General features: G+C 42.7%; 1 protein-coding gene across 10 annotated transcripts in view; it reads left to right on the top strand.

Moving 5' to 3' along the window:
* TENM4 (teneurin transmembrane protein 4) overlaps window positions 1-21,483 on the top strand; it is a 1,217,405-nt gene that overhangs the window by 1,129,868 nt on the left and 66,054 nt on the right. For 6 of the 10 annotated variants that reach the window (XM_075851385.1, XM_075851380.1, XM_075851378.1 and 3 more), the window contains 3 exons: window positions 7,657-7,842; window positions 13,821-13,847; window positions 19,068-19,214. In XM_075851385.1, coding sequence (XP_075707500.1) covers window positions 7,657-7,842; window positions 13,821-13,847; window positions 19,068-19,214 — 360 coding nt within the window. The remainder of the gene's footprint in view (window positions 1-7,656; window positions 7,843-13,820; window positions 13,848-19,067; window positions 19,215-21,483) is intronic. The other 4 variants (XM_075851384.1, XM_075851379.1, XM_075851383.1 and 1 more) reach the window with 1 other exon arrangement.

Genomic DNA, 21,483 nt, shown 5'->3' with positions numbered 1-21,483 from the left:
GCGTAATTCGGGGCAAAAACGCCCGATTTACATCCGTAAATAGGCCGTGTGAACATACCCTAATACTGCCCCCTATATACAAGAATATAAATACTATAATACTGCCCCTATGTATAAGAATATAATTACTAGATTGATGTCCTTTTTTTGCTGAGGGTCGGCCATTGTGCTGTTATAATCGAAAGATCGTTATTTACGGTGCTGTTTCGGTTGTCATGGTAGCAATGAAAACATTTGCAGAACAAGGCATTATGGGTACAAATGGTTGAACAAACTGTATTTGGCGATGAAGTTTTTCTCTTAACCTGTTGACTGTTATCTCGTTATCTCTGTGGTCCCAGTAGACTCTTTCTAAACTAATCAGGTCAGCGCTAATAAGGTAGAAGTGAATCGCTGTAGAAGGAATCTCGGTTTTACTACTTGATATAAAGTCTCACGTTCAGTTTAAATGCAATTTGCGTTTTTCTTCTAAGTTCGGGTAATTTTAAACAAACTCGACAAATTATCTCTAAATGTCATCGGAGTCTCGGCAGATAACAGCAGAGATTTAATTGAAGCCTTTGAAATGTGAGGCTGCGAATGGTCATTAGGAAAATATTCTACAGAATTATCCACGATGGTGCCAATGTGAAAAAAAAAAATGCATCATAATTCCAAAAACATTCTGAAAGTGTTTTCACTGTGTTGGTCATAGATGGACAGGCTGCACCTGTCTCGATTACTTCACATGAAATATTTATTCGGCATCTACGGGTATTGGAGAAATATTGTAAAAAACTACAGACAAGGAAACCCGATGGTGGTTCCCATATAAGTCCAGTTAGGTCACAGCGCCCTCTATAGTACATGAGTTAGATTGACGTACCATTACGTTTTCATTAATAGTCCGACCCTAATCAACAATCATTAGTGGCATTTGGTGATTTCATAGGGTTTGCTGCTATTTAGTGTGGGCACTGTGGGAGTTTTATAGTGCGGGCAGAGCGGATGGTGTTGTTATTTAGTGTGAACGCTGTATTTACTTTTGGTAGTGTGTTCATATTTAGTGTGGGCCCTGTGGGTGTTTTTTTGGTGTGTGTTGTTTTTTTTTTTTTGTATAGGCCCTGTGGCTGGTATATAGTATGGGGACTGTGGTTGGTATATAGTATTGGCACTGTGGCTGGTATATAGTATTGGCACTGGCTGGTATATTGTATTGGCACTGTGGCTGGTATATAGTATTGGCACTGTGGCTGGTATATAGTATTGGCACTGTGGCTGGTATATAGTATTGGCACTGTGGCTGGTATATAGTATTGCCACTGTGGCTGGTATATAGTATTGCCACTGTGGCTGGTATATAGTATTGCCACTGTGGCTGGTATATAGTATTGCCACTGTGGCTGCTATTTAGTATGGGCACTGTGGCTGCTATTTAGTATGGGCACTGTGGCTGCTATTTGGTATGGGCACTGTGGCTGCTATTTAGTATGGGCACTGTGGCGGCTATTCAGTATGGGCACTGTGGCGGCTATTCAGTATGGGCACTGTGGCTGCTATTTAGTATGGGCACTGTGGCTGCTATTTAGTATGGGCACTGTGGCTGCTATTTAGTATGGGCACTGTGGCTGCTATTTAGTATGGGCACTGTGGCTGCTATTTAGTATGGGCACTGTGGCTGCTATTTAGTATGGCCACTGTGGCTGCTATTTAGTATGGGCACTGTGGCTGCTATTTAATATGGGCACAGTGGCGGCTATTTAGTATGGGCACTGTGGCTGCTATTTAGTATGGGCACTGTGGCTGCTATTTAGTATGGGCACTGTGGCTGCTATTTAGTATGGGCACTGTGGCGGCTATTCAGTATGGGCACTGTGGCTGCTATTTAGTATGGGCACTGTGGCTGCTATTTAGTATGGGCACTGTGGCTGCTATTTAGTATGGGCACTGTGGCTGCTATTTAGTATGGGCACTGTGGCTGCTATTTAGTATGGGCACTGTGGCTGCTATTTAGTATGGGCACTGTGGCTGCTATTTAGTATGGGCACTGTGGCTGCTATTTAGTATGGTCACTGTGGCTGCTATTTAGTATGGCCACTGTGGCTGCTATTTAGTATGGCCACTGTGGCTGCTATTTAGTATGGCCACTGTGGCTGCTATTTAATATGGGCACAGTGGCGGCTATTTAGTATGGGCACTGTGGCTGCTATTCAGTATGGGCACTGTGGCTGCTATTCAGTATGGGCACTGTGGCTGCTATTCAGTATGGGCACTGTGGCTGCTATTCAGTATGGGCACTGTGGCGGCTATTTAGTATGGGCACTGTGGCGGCTATTCAGTATGGGCACTGTGGCGGCTATTCAGTATGGGCACTGTGGCGGCTATTCAGTATGGGCACTGTGGCGGCTATTCAGTATGGGCACTGTGGCGGCTATTCAGTATGGGCACTGTGGCGGCTATTCAGTATGGGCACTGTGGCGGCTATTCAGTATGGGCACTGTGGCGGCTATTCAGTATGGGCACTGTGGCGGCTATTCAGTATGGGCACTGTGGCTGCTATTCAGTATGGGCACTGGCTGCTATTTAGTATGGGCACTGTGGCTGCTATTCAGTATGGGCACTGTGGCTGCTATTTAGTATGGGCACTGTGGCTGCTATTTAGTATGGGCACTGTGGCTGCTATTTAGTATGGGCACTGTGGCTGCTATTCAGTATGGGTACTGTGGCTGCTATTCAGTATGGGCACTGTGGCTGCTATTTAGTATGGGCACTGTGGCTGCTATTTAGTATGGGCACTGGGACTGGTATCTAGTTATAGGCATTGTGGCTGTCAGAGGTGTAACTTAAAGCTCCTGGGCCATAACGAAAAAACCTGTAACAGGGCCCCCGCCTATCATGTGGCATTTATAATACTGGTGTCGTCTTATGTGGCAGAAGGGCTTTTAGGTCTTCCTCAGCAGCGGGGTCCGGGTTCAACTGCTACTCTATATAGCAACACCCCTGGTGACTGGTGTTTGATGTGGGCACCATTGTTTATACTTAACATGGACACTGCGGCTTCTATTTAATGTGCGCACTGCGGCTGCTATTTAATGGGGGCACTGCGGCTGCTATTTAATGGGGGCACTGCGGCTGCTATTTAATGGGGGCACTGTGGCTGCTATTTAATGGGGGCACTGTGGCTGCTATTTAATGGGGGCACTATGGCTACTAAGTTACTAAAATAACTGGGGATTATGAAAACTTCAGTGATTTTTTATTTTCCCAATCTCTGATTTGTTTTATTAAAAGAAGTCCTCATACACCGCTTCCTTTTCACTAAGATTTGACCCTGGATCTGGCCCACTTGCTGTATCAAGTTGGGGTCCCAACTTCCGGAATCAGAGCGGTCAGAAATTTTTGTTGTCCCTTGTGGGTCATAGTCTTTTTTTTTTTTTTTGGGACAAACCTTTTAATAAATACTTCTAATAATAGTAATGCCCCAAATCAAGGCAAGGCCCATCCCAGGTGCCAATGGGCCTAGAAATTTTCTGTAGGATCCTACATTTTTTGGGCTGTTTTCTATGGAAATTCAGGGTAATTAAAATGAGACATTTGTAACAAGTGGTTTATAAAATATTCTCGGCCTTGTTCTGACTTTTCATGTTCTTTTCCCAGTTGTCTGTAACCTTGCGGTCCGAGGCACAGGTTGTCATTGATTCAGAGATAATCTGTTGCACCGGATGGATTATCCTGCACCCAACAAAGCAGCCATTGTGTAGTGCGCCGTGCAGCCCCGGGGATTCCCAGCTCAGGTTCTTCTCTATTGTCCTAGCTGTGATGGCCATTACTCCATTTACTGCTCAAGACGACTTTATGAGAAGTCTATATTTTGTTTTTTAAGGCCCCATGCACACGGCCGAGCCCGTAATCATGGGCCGCGATTTAAGGGCACGGCCGGTCTCTGGCGGCCGCGGACAGACACTCTCATTTTTGGCCCGTGCTCCAATACAAAGTACGGACATGTCCTATCTTTTGCAGTACACTTCTAGGGCCCGGGCACCTTCCCACAAATCTATTCGAAGGTGTCCATGGTCAATAGAAGTGAATGGGTCCGTAATTGCGGACCAGCAATTACGGTCCACAATTACGGACAATTTTTACGGTTTACGTGTAATTGGTCCAAAATTCTGTGTTGATTTATTTCTTAATATATCTTCATAGTAGTCCAAGCTTTGATTTCCTGATACAGAGCTACAAATCCCCTGCATATATTTAGAATTCAGTTAAAAACATAAATCTGCATTCCTGCAGCCACCATTAGGGGGAGCTTACTGAATACTGTTTATACATAAAACTTCATGATAGACCAGTATACAAAAATACTCCTAAGCTCCCCCTAGTGTTGGCTGCAGGCAGCTAAAATAATATCATGTATCTGTCTATGCAGGGGACTTAGAGCTCTATACCAAAACAAAATGGAGATTTGAATGCTATAAAGAACTTTAAAAAAATGAATCGGCAGAGAATCCTGGATATAATAATGATATGAGCGAAAAAACATTTTTCAATTGTTACCTAGCTGATTCCCTGCCGCTCCAATGCTCCTAGTCTCCTCACATCCCTTGCTTGGGTACGTGATGACATTTCGTCCATAGTGACCACACCTCATCTTACGTGGTGACCAATCACTTCCCTGCGAAGGGTCAACATGGTAGGTGAACTGTGAATTATTTTTTTTAATAACAATATTTTAGGAAAAAATTTTCACCTTTTTTCCCCACTAGGGGGCAAAAAAAAAAATATTCAGTTGTTACGATTTTTTTGATCAAAACAATTTCTATTCAGAACCCTTCATACAAACAATATTATCTGTAAGTAATTGGAATGTTTTTTTTAATTCGGGGGGAATCCAGAACGTGATATTTATTTTGAGCTTTTTTTATTTTTCACATTTGACATTCTTTTTTTCCCTTTAAATCTACATTAATTTTTCTCGTTTCTGTGTGTAAAAATAAACGTTCGCCGAGCAAAACAATCTCTACTGAGAATATGGGTAGAAAAAGACGAAATTAATGAAATTCCGTCAGGGTGGCAGGTTAACAAGCGACAACGCAGACCGTGTAGCACTCGGCTGCATTATCAGTCATTTATTCCTGCATTGTTTTCACACTTAAGCAGTTTTTAATTAAATATGACTTCTGTAACGTTCTGCGGAAGAGATTTCACCGTCCCCTCCCCCACCGGCCCTTTGGATTTGCCAGTCACAAAAGCTTTACAGGGACAGAAGGAGACAACACATAGGCAAATCAATCAAGGGAGACCTTCAGCATCTACGTCCGTCCTCGCTCTCCCTCTCTTCTCCCTCTTTTGTAATCTCCTTATAAGATTTTCTATTGTCCGGACGGATTAGCGAGCAACAGGAATTCCCCCCCCCCCTTTTAAACAACGAGGTATCCGTCCGTGACTCTCATTCATGTCATTCCCTTCGTGTTCTGGACACTAAAGATCCAGTTATTTTGCTGATGGTGTCCAGATGGGCCCGGAGGGGCAAATTGGCCCAACGTCTAAAAAAACACCCTAACAATTTTGATCGGATCCCGCACTGCCCCCTGCGGTGCTTACGCATGGACTAGGCTTTCCGTGACGTTGCATCCATACAAAGATGTACATAGCATAGAGGCAGACTGTGCGGCTTCTATGGGATCCTTGGGGAGAAGGGGCCCAGCCTTCGTTGCTACCAACCTCTATACTATTGGATGATGAGAATCCGTTCCGTACTCCCCCCTACAGAGGAACTACATCGTTGGAAAACAAGAGTGGGCAATTGGGCCAAGGGTCATGAATAAGGCTCGCCGGTTCTCTTTTATGTGCAGCACTGGTCCATGGTGATGTAACATCACGTGGTTGTGTCGTCCAATCATTGATCGCTATAGTGATGTTTTGTCAGCGATCGGATGATGCGGCCTAGTGTTTGCATAGGCCTGCCGGTTGAGCAGCGTCACAGGGCGGGAGCAAGTTTTTTATACTAATTTTATTATTACTGTTACAATTTATTTTTTTTTTTTTTCAATTTTGAAATTAGTGTGCCTTCTTTTTGGATGTTTCGCTCAGTATTTTATAGAATTGCTCAAAGGGTTGTTCCCATCATGAGCATTTAGGACATATCTACACCAGATGCCATAAATGCCTAATAAATGCAGGGGACCCTCACCTTATGGGTGACCCCTGTTCATCAATTCCCAAGCGCAGCTTTGTTGCCCAGCTCGTAACTCCCATAGACTTCAATGGAGAGAGCCGTGCGCATTGAAAAACAAAAATGTTGGACCCCTTTTAAACGAGGATTCCCACTTTTAATGGGTTTGTCCACTTTTGACAATCCTGCTACTGTGACCTGCAGCGATCAGCTGTAATCTGTGGGGGAACCTTGCAGCAAGTATTCAATTTCCCTGCAGCGCCACCACAGGGGAACTTGAGCATTACATCGTTCTTTTTTTGAACCAATGAGCTTGGGTCCTCCAGAGGAAGACACTCTCTTTGTAGCCACTGTCCATGCTAGTTGCTAGATGCATATGGGGCCTCCTGGTTCTCGAGTTGACAAAATAAAGGTCAAGGAGTCAAAAATAGACCAAATGTTTTTGTTTTAGGCCACTTTAACCCTGGTAATAGCTTCAGCTTTTTCCTCTGAATATTCTTGGCCTCCTTACGTCTCTTATGAAGTGTTGTCCGTCATCTTATTTCCGTCCTCTGAAGTTGTTTTCTGCCTCCAGCGCTAAAAAACAATTTTTTGGGCTTTTGTAATCCGTTTTCTCCTTTAGTGATGATTTTTTTTTTTGTACATAAAGCAAAGCAGCGGAACATCATGTCACTTTTTATGGCCCTGTGTTGCAAGCTCTTGGGAGCAGAAGACTCTGCTGTTCCATAGGAGTCGCTCTGATTTTATTTATTGTGATTTATCACGTTATTTAAAGGGCAATGCACGAAAAATGTTGCTACAAGTCATTTCTTCATTCTACATACAGTGCAATGGAAATATTTTTTTTTATGCTAAAAATAATAAAGGTAAAAGGCAAAGGACAGTTTGTAGTTTGATCAGATAAGGCGGTTTACAGCAGTACAGAGTATTTCAGATGAGGATTTTGCTGATCTTGTAGGGGTGGGGGCAGTGGCCTGTCTACTTATGTGATGATTTCCGTGAGGAAAGGGGCAGAGTCACAATGGAAATGGAGAACTTGATAATAACAGAGGCAGATCCATGCAGCAGCACAGAGTATCTAAGGACATGAGTGTGCTTATCTTGTGAAAGGCAGGGACCTGTCCACTCATGTGACGGGATTATGTTACTTAAGGTAAGGCTGGGTATGAGATCAGATATTGTAAGAAGTAGGGTCTACCAGCAGCACAGGGTATTTCAGGAAAGGAATGCGGTGGTGACCGGACCACTCATGTGGTGATGATAGTGAAGATAGGGCTGCATGTGAGAGGGGCACAGTCATGATGTGAGGAGGGGAATGGAGACAAGTGGAAGATCATCAACACATAATGGGGAAAAAGTAGCTAAACAGCAGCACAGAGTATTTTAGGAGAGAAGTGTGCTGCCAAGCGAGAGGGTTTATATAAAAACATTCATTGACTATGTCCCTATAAATGTATTCTCTTTATGTATTTATTTAATTAATTTGTTTTTTTGTCCTGCAGAAATCTGTGCATCTGATTGCGGAGGACACGGCATGTGCATCGGAGGCAGCTGCCGCTGTGACGAGGGCTGGATGGGTTCAGCTTGTGATCAGAGGGCATGTCACCCGCGCTGCAATGAGCATGGGACCTGTCGTGATGGGAGGTGTGAATGTAGCCCCGGCTGGAATGGAGAACACTGCACCATTGGTAGGATGAATTACATCAAACAAATGTTTCCAAGTGGAAAGGGCATGCTTAACGTGACTGAGGGGCGTCCGCGCGGCATGTGCAGCTTCGTCCTAGGTTTTCAGTTTTGACATCATCATTACTTAATATTGGATTGTAACAAAATGTCCTTTCATTTGGTGATTAAATATAAAATTATTGCCTGGAAAAATCCGAGGGCTATTAATGTGGGTGCGCTGGAATGTGCACAGAATGTCTAGGCTGCAGTGACATTTCTCCCATAGTAATGAAACATCCGCATGATCCAGTGGCTCACTATGAATGAACGAAACTTCACTGTGGCCTTGAGCCATTGGACGACACACAAGGTTGTTTTAAAAAAAAAAATAAAAAAAACACAACCTGAATCCCGGACAAACCCCCAACTTTTTTTTTTTTTCTTGTGTTCATAGCATGTAGATAATAGAAATGATACCTGAGCCTTTTTGTACACTCATGATTGCTTCTCTCTTTTGATACAATAATCTTTATTTGACTAATGTGCAGTCCGTGGGTCAGGACTGAAGGATGATTTCCTCCGTTTTCCCCATGTCACTTCATCTATGAAAATTTTTGGGGACAAAAATGTAAAAGTTTTTGTCCATGGCAACATTTTCTTGTTTTTTAATCAAATGTCATTGTTTTCTATAAGATATGGAACACTAGTTATTTTTATTTTATAATTTTTTTTTAAATAGTCTTCAATGGGATCACGGCCTAGTTCACACTGAGTCTAGTGGCATGGTTTTTGACGTGAAAACTGCTCCAAAAAAAGTCAGAAACCGCCTCCCATTGATTTCAACGGGATGCGGAGGTGTTTTATTTCCCATGAGCGGAGAAAACCGCTAGCTGGAAAAGGAAGCATCATGCCCTTTCTTCAGGCGGTTCCGTCTCTGAACTCCCATTGGCAATGGGAGGCAGAGAAAGTGGTTTTCGCTGCGTTTTTTGCTCGCGGCACTCAATGGCGGCACCTGAAAAACGCGACAAAGAGCGTGCAGGCAGGTCAAAATCTGCCTCAAAATTCCTGAATAGCCCCAGGTTTCATGCCTTTCTTAGTACTGCAATCCGCCCATTCCCTCAATTACCTAATTCACCCTCCTTGGCACCCGTTCTAGTTCAGCCATGTCCTCCTCATACACAGGTGCCCAAAATTGTACACGATATTCCATATGTGGTCTGTCTAGTGATTTGTATAGAGGCAAAACTATGTTCCGGTCATGGGTATTTAGGCCACTTTTGATGCATTCTATGATTTTCTTTGCCTTGGCAGCAGCTGCCTGGCATTGATTGCTAAAGTTAAGTTTACTGTTAACCAATATCCCCAAACAAAATTTCGATAGCAGTTTTACTTAGTGTTTTACCATTTAATACATAATTGTATAATTTTTTTCCGTGGCCCAAGTACATTAACTTTAATTTATCCACATTAAACTTCATTTACCGTTTCTCTGCCCAAACCTTCAGCTTTCCCAAATCCCTCCAATAACTATATACTTAGGAAAAAAATGGAAGGGGGTAAATAATCCTTGCAGGTTTTCGTTCATCTATACTCTGATTATAGTTATAGACCCTCACCGTCTGGATTTTTCTTGGCCGTAACGTCCTTGGTCGTAGTTTTCCATGAGTTTCTCATGAACATAGCGCCTCACTGTGTGTATGGGGCCGTATGTAATCCTCTATTACTGAGGATTAGACCTAATGGAGGTCTTATAGGGTGTCATCCAATCTTGAGTAAATAAGGCTTAGTTATTGTAATATAAAAAGTAGGGCAACTTTCTAATATACATTGTTTTAATTCCTCACCATCTTCAAGATCTCTGATTACTGTCATTGAAAGAGTTTTTCTCATTTATTTTCGGCATAGGTGGGGGTCCAAGATTCTGAACCCTTATAAATACATCTGATCGAAACCCTATGCACACGACTGTAGAAAATCTCCGGAATTGCGGACCGCAATATGGTCCACAATTACGGATCCGTCTGGTTCTATTGGCCGCGGACACCTTTCCATATCGCTACGTATAGGTGTCCGTGCCAAAGAACCGTGCTGGGAATTATGGAGCATGTCCTACTTTTTGTTTTTTTACGGGCCGTGTTCCCACAAAAATGCGGGCGTAGGCGGCCGGCGGTGCCCGCAATCGCGCGCAGTGATTATGGGCACGGCCGTGTGCATGTGGCCTTACATTTACGTAAAGGGGTTTTTCCAGTTTTATGTATTTAAAGCATAATCATTGTATAATGAGAAGTTCTGAACCATCCAATATAATTCTTCACCATATTCAAGATCTCTGCTTTCTGTCAGTGAATACATTCATTGTTTACATGCAGAGGCTGACACCGGCACAGGGCTTGTTAATTGTATCTCTCTCTCTCTCTCTCAGAACTTTTTCATTTTATAATAACTTAAAGCGGTTGTTCTGGTTTAGAAAACAGGTGCTTTATTTTTATTTATTTTTTAAAAAAGTGCCACATCTGCCCATTGGTTGTGTGTGGTATTGCAACTTGTCCTAATTTACTTCAATGTAGCTTAGCTGCAATACCAGACATAACCCATTGACAGGAGTGGCGCTGTTTTTGCAACAATGCAGTCATTTTTTTTAATTCTGAAAAACCCCTTTAAGGGGTTGTTTTATCTAGACAATCATGGGATCAGTGGGGGATGCCTCACAGTGGCCACTGCTGGAGAAATGTGGTATTACATGGTGACCATCCAAATGAATTGGAAACCACTCTCCAGAAGTCCTGGTCATCTGGTCAGAAGATGTTCTAATGGCACAACCCCTTTAAACCCCTTTCAATGATATTACTGGAATACCCCTTTAAGCAGTACCTTCACTAATACATCATCCATTCAGCATCAGATTCCAAAAGCTTTTACCGTTTCCTACAAGAATTTCTATTCTCCCCGCGAGAGTCCGTTAACTCCAACCTGCTCGCCCGTCACCGGAAAAGAGGTTTCCGGTGGGGCGCATTTATTGAATTTCTGATTGGCGCATGTTTTCTGACCTTGTAAACTTTATTACCTATGGAATTGGCTGGATAAATTTATTGAATGTAAAAACAATTTGGCAAAGTCATAACCATCGCAGAGAAGAGGGCAGAGCGATGAGAAGAGGGAAAAGTAATAAAAGTCAGTAATATTGGCACAGATGAAAGGACATTGACTGGGAATGATATTAAAAGTAAGATTTGTCCTTGTGTAATGTGTCTACCTGCATGGCATCCCTTCCCCCACCCTCCTTCGTCTACGTGCATTCGTGTCATTGCCTCGTCTGCTTTACGGCTGGAAAAAAAAAAATATAATGTCCCATTGCTGCCTCGCTTATTGCATTTGTAATGCATTTATAGGACTAGGAAGCATTCGTAAAATATAGGATTGTACAAGAGTCTGCTTCACCTGTGTAGTATCGGACGGCTGTTCCAAGGCAGGGCAGACTTGTCTAATGTTGGAAAGATTGAGAGTGTAATTTCACTAGAGAACATTAGTTTAAATCTACATATGGTATTCAGTAAGTTTGCAAATACATTGGTTTATATACTTTTTTTTTTTTTTACTCTAGTCACATCCAGAGCTGCATTCTATATTCCAAAGGTTTCCTGTTAGATCTTAGTTTGCAGGATCTTGCATCTCTCTGTTGCCCTCTGCTGGTTTAAAGTGTGTATTAGAATATATTTAGCTGACTTGTATGCTAGAAGATGTAATGCAGTGCTCCGGTGTAAAAGCTATCCCTGGAACGTCCACATAACCCCCTAGGTGGTCTATCAGTCCCCAGTTGTTGCAGCCTGGTTAAAATAGTTTTCTTTTGTACCCTCTATAGCAGTGGTCTACTGGGGAGCCACAGGTTGGAGATCACTTCCCTATAACTATGCCACTGATAGTGTTGTGCAGAAAAACTACATTGCCTAGAATGCAATTCAGCTGAGGACCGTGTATTTTAGCTGCTAAGAAAAGCACGGTGCTTTTGTATTATGAATACAGCCAACAGAATTTTAGATGCAGCTCTGGATGTGAATGGAGTATCAGATCGGAAAGCTGAGTATTTGCTGAGTTACACATTGGTCTATGTAAAATGATGTTTAAAAAAGGAGCTGCACCTCAGTCTGCGAATATGGTCTCATATGGTGGTCTCCGATGCTTAGGGTAGGAAAGGTGCAGGACACAAACATGCACAGGGTATTCACCTATATATGATTACTCTTCAATTGCTACTGGGGTACTTACTAGTTGCTCAATGTAAACAATGGATGGCATGGACCACCATACATCTCAGTGAATGTCTTCACCCCTCACACAATAACATTTTGAGTGGAAGACTAGAGGTAGGTGGTGGAATGCAAAGTGGACAACTTCTTAATTGCAGCGTCTTTAAGAGTGACGGCAGGGGTCTCCACTTTGGACAATCCCTATTTGGATCCCTTGACAATAAGCTGATCACGAAGTGTCTTCCTGCTGAGACCCCCAGCGATCAGCTGTGATCTGTGGGGAAACCTGGCAGTAAGTGTTTAGTTTCCCTGCAGCACCACAACAGGAGAAATTAGGCATTACACAGTGTCCATTCATATCAATGTGTTGTCTGTGTAATACAGGATAGGACAGGTCCTCCAGAGAGAGAGAGAGAGAGAGAGACGCTTTTTATAACCGCTCTCCACTCAGGCCAAGAGATGAGGATCCTCAACAGGGGACCTGCTCTATTAACCCAAAATTCCCTAATCAGGTATGACAATGGGTTTTCTAAACTTGAAGACCCTTTATTTGCAGACGTTGTGGGAGTCTAAACACAGGGGCTGTCGCTACTGTGATTTTTTGGAGATGTCTATATTGGAGCCAGTAGTTTGCCGAATGGTTCTAACCTCTTGATTTAGCATGGCATCGGGGAATATCCACTAGGGGCTCGTGTAGGGATATAAAGTAGCTCTTACCAATCTTATAATATGTCACTGAAATCTCCAGTAGGTGTCAAGAATCCTCGAAAAGCCCTGGAGACCCAAAAATATGGTCATCGGAGGTGCCACTAAACCTTCCATATTCATTACATTCGACCTCCATATTTCCCAGTTTTTGTCTTCAGTTGTTCTTTCCACCCCTAATATAACCCAAATTACGGGGTTGAGATGGATACAATTTTTAATGGTAGAGAACACGTTTTTTTTATTACGTTGTACATTTTTTCCAGTTGAATCTTCCGGTCTGTCATCTAGACATGGTAGAAGGTAACATTCATGGGGCTCAGTGACCTGGGGCAAAAACTATACCCTTAACACAGGGGTCCCAGCGCTTATAGAGATGACCACTTTGCCTCTAATGTCTTATGCCCCATGAATTTCCCTAGGTCAGATTGGCCGAACACAGAAACCCATTGACGTCCATGGAGTCATGCCCTCGTACGGAATAGGTGGCCATTGGGACCCAAAGGGGAATTTAATCCGAACACGTTTCATGAAATGTCATAGATTTTTGCAAGTGGGTCTGATTTAGTTCCATCATTTGGAGAAGCATTTTGGGTCTGACTCCCACCAAAGTCATTTTTATGGCATGTCGAAAAGTACGTTGTTCTAGATTTCTACTTTATGGAAGCCGTAAAAAAATTGATTGTTAGGACCCCTTTATTTAGGTTACCATTGGCCATCTGCAGGGCCCCCATCATGTTACATTCTTAAAGTGGACAATCCCTTTAAGAAATGCTATGTTCCCCAATGCACTCTAAAGTAGGCAGGAAATTATTCAAGAGCTGAAATCCGACTGAAGCTGGTGATACGCTACTGAATGCTTTCTTTGTAAAGGTTTACAGGCTCTGTGCATGTTTTTGTGTTCCTCTGACCCAGCTCTGCCTCTAGCAGATCATGGCTATATAACACGGCTTCTCTTCTGTCCCTTTGTGCTTTTGTAGCCCCTGCACAGCCGGCTAGCTCCCAGCACTTATTCAACCCTACCTTAAATGTCCTGTCTTTTATTCCCCAAGCCCACTATCTGGATAAGGTAGTGAAAGGTATTGTATCAGTTTTCCTATTGTCTTGTGTTACCACAAAAATGTTGCAACTGCTATGTCTTCCATCTGAGCGATGCTTTTTTGGCTATTTTGTAAAACACTCTCATCCCTTTCATGTTTACTTGTCACCTTCATGCAAAGAGGGAAGCCATTTCTTGGGCTATCTGGACTATCGTAGAGGCGTGAGGTGCAGGGTGTCTCATGCCTCAATGATATTGGAAAGTAATGATTGATTGCTGTACATAATGGCTAGCTTCTTTATCTGTAAGGGACAGGTGGTCATTTACCTATTTATGTTTTATTATTTGTTTGCTTCTCCATTGGCTTTAACGCATACCGCTTATGTCTATGCTTCACTTTTATGAGAACCGTTGCATTTGTTGATATGCCAATACATTAACTTGCACTTTATATCCTATTACGTTACATTTTTTGGCTTATTTATCTTTTATAGAATGATTTGTCTCCTGGGCATAGATATAGCATGGCATTTAGACAATCTAACTTGTGAAAGATCTTCCCATAGGCATGGCTGTTCGGATCGCCTTAACATGCATGTTTATATCTATGGTGGAATTGAGAGCAGAGACAGAAGGCCCCTACATCTATTTATGGGGATGGAAACCATAGTGATTGGCTGAAAATATTCAACCAATGAGCAGAAAGCCCTACAACGGTTAGCCCCGCCCATGAGCAGCATGAATGAACTTGCATTGGGCTCCCCCTCTCCATAATCACAGTGAGGGGCAAACAGCCAGAGGGTTAACCCACCCAAATCTACTATGAAGGAAAGAAGGAGGGCAACAAGCCCAGGGCATGCTGGGTGTGATTACAATTGCTAGCAAAGGAACTTTATTTTTGTTTTTATGCCCCTTTGTTCTATGAGCCACTTTCCAAACAGACCCCTGTAGCCTACTCAACCACTTTCTAGTTCAGCTGGGGGTATATGATGGTGCCCAAAAAACATAAAGGCTGCAACCTGATCCTGCTAAAATAATCTAGGATGGGTGATAGTCATCTACTGGCTTTAGGTCTCTTAAATGGGTTGTCCCATTAGGACATCCCCAGCTTGGATCTGTCGGCTGTTAGCCAGATGGTAGAGTGGTTGGAGAACTCGACAGGACTGTGTACTACATGGTAGCCCATTCAATTGAACTATAGGGCCACCAGGGGTTTTAGCAGATGGACCTAAGGTGATAAGCTCATGGCCTTCAGGCTTGTATTTAGAAAAGAAGTCTCGACCTATCAAGATCAGAAAACTTGTGGGTGTCTGATGGTGCCCAAGGACATGAAGACTGGCACCTGATCTTGCCAAAGTTGGCCTGACCAGACTGTAGTCCTCTACAAGCTACGGGCTCCTTAAGCCAGTCTCCGTTTTTCTCCAGAATCAGTCACCAAGGGGTGTCTGTTGGTTCAGAAAGAAATGAAGACTATATTTGGCCATACTGGGCAATCGTCATCTGATGTGTAGGGGTCTCTTAGCCTTCCCAGTAAGATATGATGTCTCACCAAAATCTAAGGTCAGCCAGACATCTGAGTCCTCCCTACATCTCCTGTGCCCTCTTTGCCCTTGGCATGGCCGGGTATGTGATCAGCGAGATATCGGTAGCTTCTGATTATCAATAGGTCCAATTATCAACTTGACCCCAAAAAATTGCACCATTTATGGCCACTTTCGAGCAGGGTGAATTTACCAGTGAAGGGTTAAGTCCACCAGTAAAATCTCCATCTCCTGGGAAACATTGTATCCAAAATTGTTAAGGAAATTATGTTAAAAAAAAAAAAATTGTGACGCTTTGTTGCTCTCAGACAATGCCGTCCAGGTCTGAATATCAGCATTTTTTCAGATTCATTTGTCTTTCCTAATTATTGACTTTTTATCTCCCGCTTTCAATAAGTTAATTGAGTCGGTGCTGAAATGAACTAGTCAGCTATGAATATTTTGCTAATCTGAACGGTTTCCAAAATTTTTCACTTGACGGGGCCCGTATTTCATTAAAAGTTACAGCTGGCAGCTATCTCTATTCCGCTCGCTTCCCACTTAAAGTCACATCCAAATATTTGCTGAAATTTTTCCAATTTGCAATTTTTTGCACAATGGAACTAATTGCCCCAAAAACAAAATGTTTTTTTTTTGAGGACTCTGCCCACAAGTTTCCAGCCCATGTGCACCTGCCTGTATCTCGTTCTTCCTCAAGGAAGATTCAGGCAACGCACTCAGATTTTCCAACATTCTGGAAATTGTTTGTTCAGTGTCCTAAGTTTCAGATCTATTTGCCCCTTTTGGGTCATTTCTACTTCATTTTGTTCATTGAAAAAAATGATTGCTGTCTATTTGACATGGTATAGGAATATATCTGTGTTTGCGAAGCTTAAATCCCCCACAGTCTTGGAGAAAATCACAGTTAACACATTGTGACACATGACAAACTCAGCTCTGCTACATTGGCAAACTCCTGTTTCCTTTCTCCGTGGGACGGAAGATGAAGCTGGTTCATCCTACATATTATGCCAACGGTGCGATGCTGATAGAAACGGGTTCACACAATCATTAGTGAAAATCTCCCCCCTCCACAAGCCCCAAAGCAGCTGCCATTAAAGTTTTCGTGTTGTTGTTTTTTTAACATCTCTGCTTGCTGTAGGTACATTCTTGTTTACGACCAGAAATTGAAAACCAGTACAGACCTAATACTTCTCACAGCTGAAGGTTTGTTACAATTGTTTCCAATCTAGACAATCTTCTTTGAGCTAATGACATCAACAGCTGATTGTTACATTTTACCTGCACTGATACATTGTATCCCCCTAGAGTCCAGACTATTCCTCACAGAAGAGTGCTTTGAACTGGATGATACAATTATTGCAAACCCTCAGCTGTGAGAAGTATTATGGTATCTAAACCTCTTGGATGTAAACAAGAATGCTTTCATTCATTGACAGCAAGCAGAGAGCTTGAATATGGTGCGGAATTGAGACATAAAGTATATTTGAAAGTTGCAGAATGTATCATTGTACAGCAGGGGTCAATAATCATCTGCACGCCTGCTCTTGTGTAACTACAATTCCCAGCATGCCCTGACAGCCTTTGGCTGGAATAATTAAGCTTTCGGCTATAAAATATCGGTGGAGAACCTCCAGGAAGCCCAAAATAAGATATTTACTATCACTCAGAGTCGGTTTAGAAGTGTGCGAACCTATGTGGTCACTCAGGGTACATTGAAATGTGCGCGCCCCTTTAAATGTGACGGCCAGTGAATCAGATTTGCTCGCTATTGATAACCGTCTAATCCCCTGTACGTATAGGGTGATGTATAGGATGTTTGACTTAATATTTGCATGGCAATACATGGGGGGGGGGTCTAATTTTATATAAATAAAGCTTAATTGTTCTATAATGAAAAGTTCAGCAACTTTCTAAAATACTTTTGTGTTTAAATTCCTCACCAGTTTCAAGATATCCACTTGTTGTCAGTGAAAGGAAACATTCTTGTTTATACCAAGAAGCTGAGAACCTGTCCTGATCATACAGCAGTCCTGTGTGATCCATAGTGTGCTCACATGGTATAAGGATGTCACATGATGGCGTTAAATTCAAGTGGGGAGGGTAAATTCCCTGTTTATAAGCATGGCCGAAAACTTCCAGTTTTGGAGTTTTGGAGGTGTTCCTATAGAAGACAACAGTTTTTTTTTGTTTTTTTTTACTTGAATGATGAACACCCTGAATCTATCCCTGAAGACCATTGTAGAGTCCATGTATAAATTAACCTTTACAAAAAGTTGTCACTGTGTACATACATTACTTATCCTGTATCATACTCCAGAGCTGCACTCACTATTCTGCTGGTGGAGTCACTGTGTACATACATTACATTACTTATCCTGTACTGATCCTGAGTTACATCCTGTATTATACTCCAGAGCTGCACTCACTATTCTGGTGGTGGAGTCACTGTGTACATACATTACTTATCCTGTACTGATCCTGAGTTATAGCCTGTATTATACTCCAGAGTTGCACTCACTATTCTGCTGGTGCAGTCACTGTGTACATACATTACTTATCCTGTACTGATCCTGAGTTACATCCTGTATTATACTCCAGAGCTGCACTCACTATTCTGCTGGAGGAGTCACGGTGTACATACATTACATTACTTATCCTGTACTGATCCTGAGTTACATCCTGTATTATACTCCAGAGCTGCACTCACTATTCTGCTGGAGGAGTCACTGTGTACATACATTACATCACTTATCCTGTACTGATCCTGAGTTACATCCTGTATTATACTCCAGAGCTGCACTCACTATTCTGCTGGTGGAGTCACTGTGTACATACATTACATTACTTATTCTGTACTGATCCTGAGTTATATCCTGTATTATACTCCAGAGCTGCAGTCACTATTCTGCTGGTGGAGTCACTGTGTACATACATTACATTACTTATCCTGTACTGATCCTGAGTTACATCCTGTATTATACTCCAGAGCTGCACTCACTATTCTGCTGGTGGAGTCACTGTGTACATACATTACTTATCCTGTACTGATCCTGAGTTACATCCTGTATTATACTCCAGAGCTGCACTCACTATTCTGCTGGTGGAGTCACTGTGTACATACATTACTTATCCTGTATGGATCCTGAGTTACATGCTGTATTATACTCCAGAGCTACATTTATAATTTTCATGCTTCAGAACTGAAATCATCCAGCATTTCCTGCTTGTTCAGTGCCTGCATAGAGTTTTCCATAGGGATTTACATTCTCGGATGTGTCGTCTTTATACCAGCCACTGTATCATTATCTATTGTATGGTATACCAGGCTGTGTCTGACTAAAAGAGTGCTGATTGTTTCTAATGACAATCAGCAGCATTAAAAATACAGCTCTGGAGTATAATGCAGAATGAAACTCATTTTAAGCTGTAAAGTGGTGCTCAGTGGTGAACATACGCGTTATCATTTGGGAGAATGCCATAAACCCCATCCCCGCACTATGTTGTTGCTAAAGTAAATTGAACCTAATCCAAAAATACTCGCTGGCAAATAAATCTCGCAGGATAAAAAAAAAAAATCCCCTTCCGTCTGGATATCTTTTGACTATTGCAATGTGTTGTGTTTTATATTTTCTCGTCTTCGCGGCACCTTATAATTATCCGCCTCTGTTTTGACACCCTTCATAACTGGCTCCGCCCTTGTTTGATTTTTTTTGCAGAGGGATGCCCCGGCTTGTGTAACGGTAACGGCCGGTGTACGCTGGACATGAACGGCTGGAACTGCGTGTGTCAGCTGGGATGGAGAGGTTCTGGATGTGACACGTCTATGGAGACCGCCTGCAGCGACGGCAAGGATAACGATGGCGGTAAGCACCTCGCTCGCCTTGGCGGTGATAATGGTGGAAGCGTCCCTTTCGTCATAATTATACGGAGTGCTTGTCATTCATCCGTTCTGGTGATGGGGTAATTGCGGGATGCGGTGGGACTGCGGTGCCATTATTTGAGAATCTCTGTAAATGAATGATGCGCGCAGGTAATGTTTGTCATTTACTTCCCCTATAATTATCCTCAAAATCTGTTCTCTTCAATCTGAGGGTCATTTCGACATGTTTCAAGCTAAAGAAAATGCGCCGGCTTAATAGCAGCGATGCCGCCGGCGCGCCGATGTTGATTTGTTTGAGGAGAGAAGAAAATCGGAACATTTTGTGCAGATACAAAGACAAATCACGGCCGATCCATAATCCCTTATTAACACTTTCTGCTGAGGATATATGGAAATTTTTAAAGGGACATGACGCCTAAATTAAAGGGGCAGGAAACAGTTTATCGTCGGTTCATGTGCCATCACTGTTATCAGCCGTTTCAAGCTGGCTGCGGTGTTGTGGAATTAAAGGAATATTCCCATATTGGACACTTAAGGCATTTCCACGGGATACGCCATAAATGTCTAAGATGGGAATACCCCTTTAAGGTGAATAGTGTTAAAGGGGTTGTCAGAGATTTTTATAAGTTATTTGATAGGTCGTCAATGTATGATCAGAGAGTCCGACCCTCCCCCCCCCCCCCATCGATTAGCAGAATGTAGGAGCCTGATTTTTGCCAGAGAGCCACAGCCACTTCATTATTTATCCTGGCTCCGCGCCGTACATATGAGTATGGCTGCATCTCTGCAGTACCAGGAACCACCACATTCATATATACGGCGCTGTGCCTGGATAAATAATGGAGCCACCGCAGGCCCTTGGCTCTGCTGATTGATAAGATTCCTAGGGGTCAGACCCCCGCTGATCATAGATCGATGGGCGATCCTTTGGATAAATCTTGAGCAAATCCTTTTAATGTTGGAATGCAGTAATTCTAGCTTTAGGATTGAGACCATCACTGTCATATATATCAACAAAGACCGATTATATGGGGTGCAAGGTTAAAAAAAAAAAAAAAAAAAGCTACAGACAATCACAAATGTTAATAGAAATGGTCTTTAAAAAGTTTTTTTATTGTGTTTTTAAGTAGTAAAACATAAAAAAGTTCTATACATTTGGTATCGCTGCAATCATCGACCCACAGAATAAAGTTAACAGGTCACTTATACTGCACGGTGAACGTTGTAAAAACAACCCCCCCCCCCCAAAAAAAATGGTGGAATTGCTGTTTTTTTTTTCTGCCCCCCCCCCACCTTAAAAAATACATTCTATGCCCTAAGGCCCAAAACTGCTGTGCTCTCAAGGGGTTAAAGAAAAACGTCCGTATGACGGGGGGACAGTACGCAGGGTTGCCCCCTGGAATTTTTCTTCTCCAGTCAATAAATATTTAGCATTTACTAACCTCAGGGGAGTCAACAAAAAATTGAGGCGTGTACCTTTAAGGAACGCTATATCTTTTCCTTCGGGGGAGGGGAGGACGCAGCGTGTTTTCTACGGAGTGGTTCCGTATTTATAGCACGTTTACATAGAACATTGACATGAGATTATATTTTGTAACTTTGTAGTTTGGTTTCTATGATTCATATGTAAGTGCCCCCTCGTAAATCGTCTGCAGCTCTGCGTTACATCTCTTGTATCCAGGACGAGCATCGTATTAAATGGCGCATCGTGTAAGATCCGACTTCCCGTATCTGCTGTTTTTGATGAATAACACATTTTTCTGAGTATCTGGATTTATGAAATATCAGGAGGATCGCCAGAAAATACAAGAAGAAGCAAAATGGGGACAACCGAGCAATTAAAGGGGAACATTGGGAAATCCCAATGATTGATACAGACCACCAGGAGCGGGGAAGGGGACTATGACTGCCTGGGGCACTGACTGTGACTGGTAGTGTTATATGGGCAATGTTATAGGGCATTGACCTTGACTGGCAATGTTATGGGGCACTGACCTTGTCTGACACTTTTATGGGGCACTGACCTTGACTGGCAATGTTATGGGGCACTGACTGTGACTGGTAGTGTAATATGGGCAATGTTATAGGGCATTGACCTTGGCTGGCAATGTTATGGGGCACTGACTGTGACTGGTAGTGTTATATGGGCAATGTTATAGGGCATTGACCTTTACTAGCAATGTTATGGGGCACTGACCTTGTCTGACACTTTTATGGGGCACTGACCTTGACTGGCAATGTTATGGGGCACC

This window comes from Rhinoderma darwinii, chromosome 2 (genome assembly GCF_050947455.1).
Source record: "Rhinoderma darwinii isolate aRhiDar2 chromosome 2, aRhiDar2.hap1, whole genome shotgun sequence".
Classification (NCBI taxonomy): Eukaryota; Metazoa; Chordata; class Amphibia; order Anura; family Rhinodermatidae; genus Rhinoderma; species Rhinoderma darwinii.
Note: the sequence above shows the minus strand (reverse complement) of the source record. Positions and strands in the feature narration are given on the sequence as shown.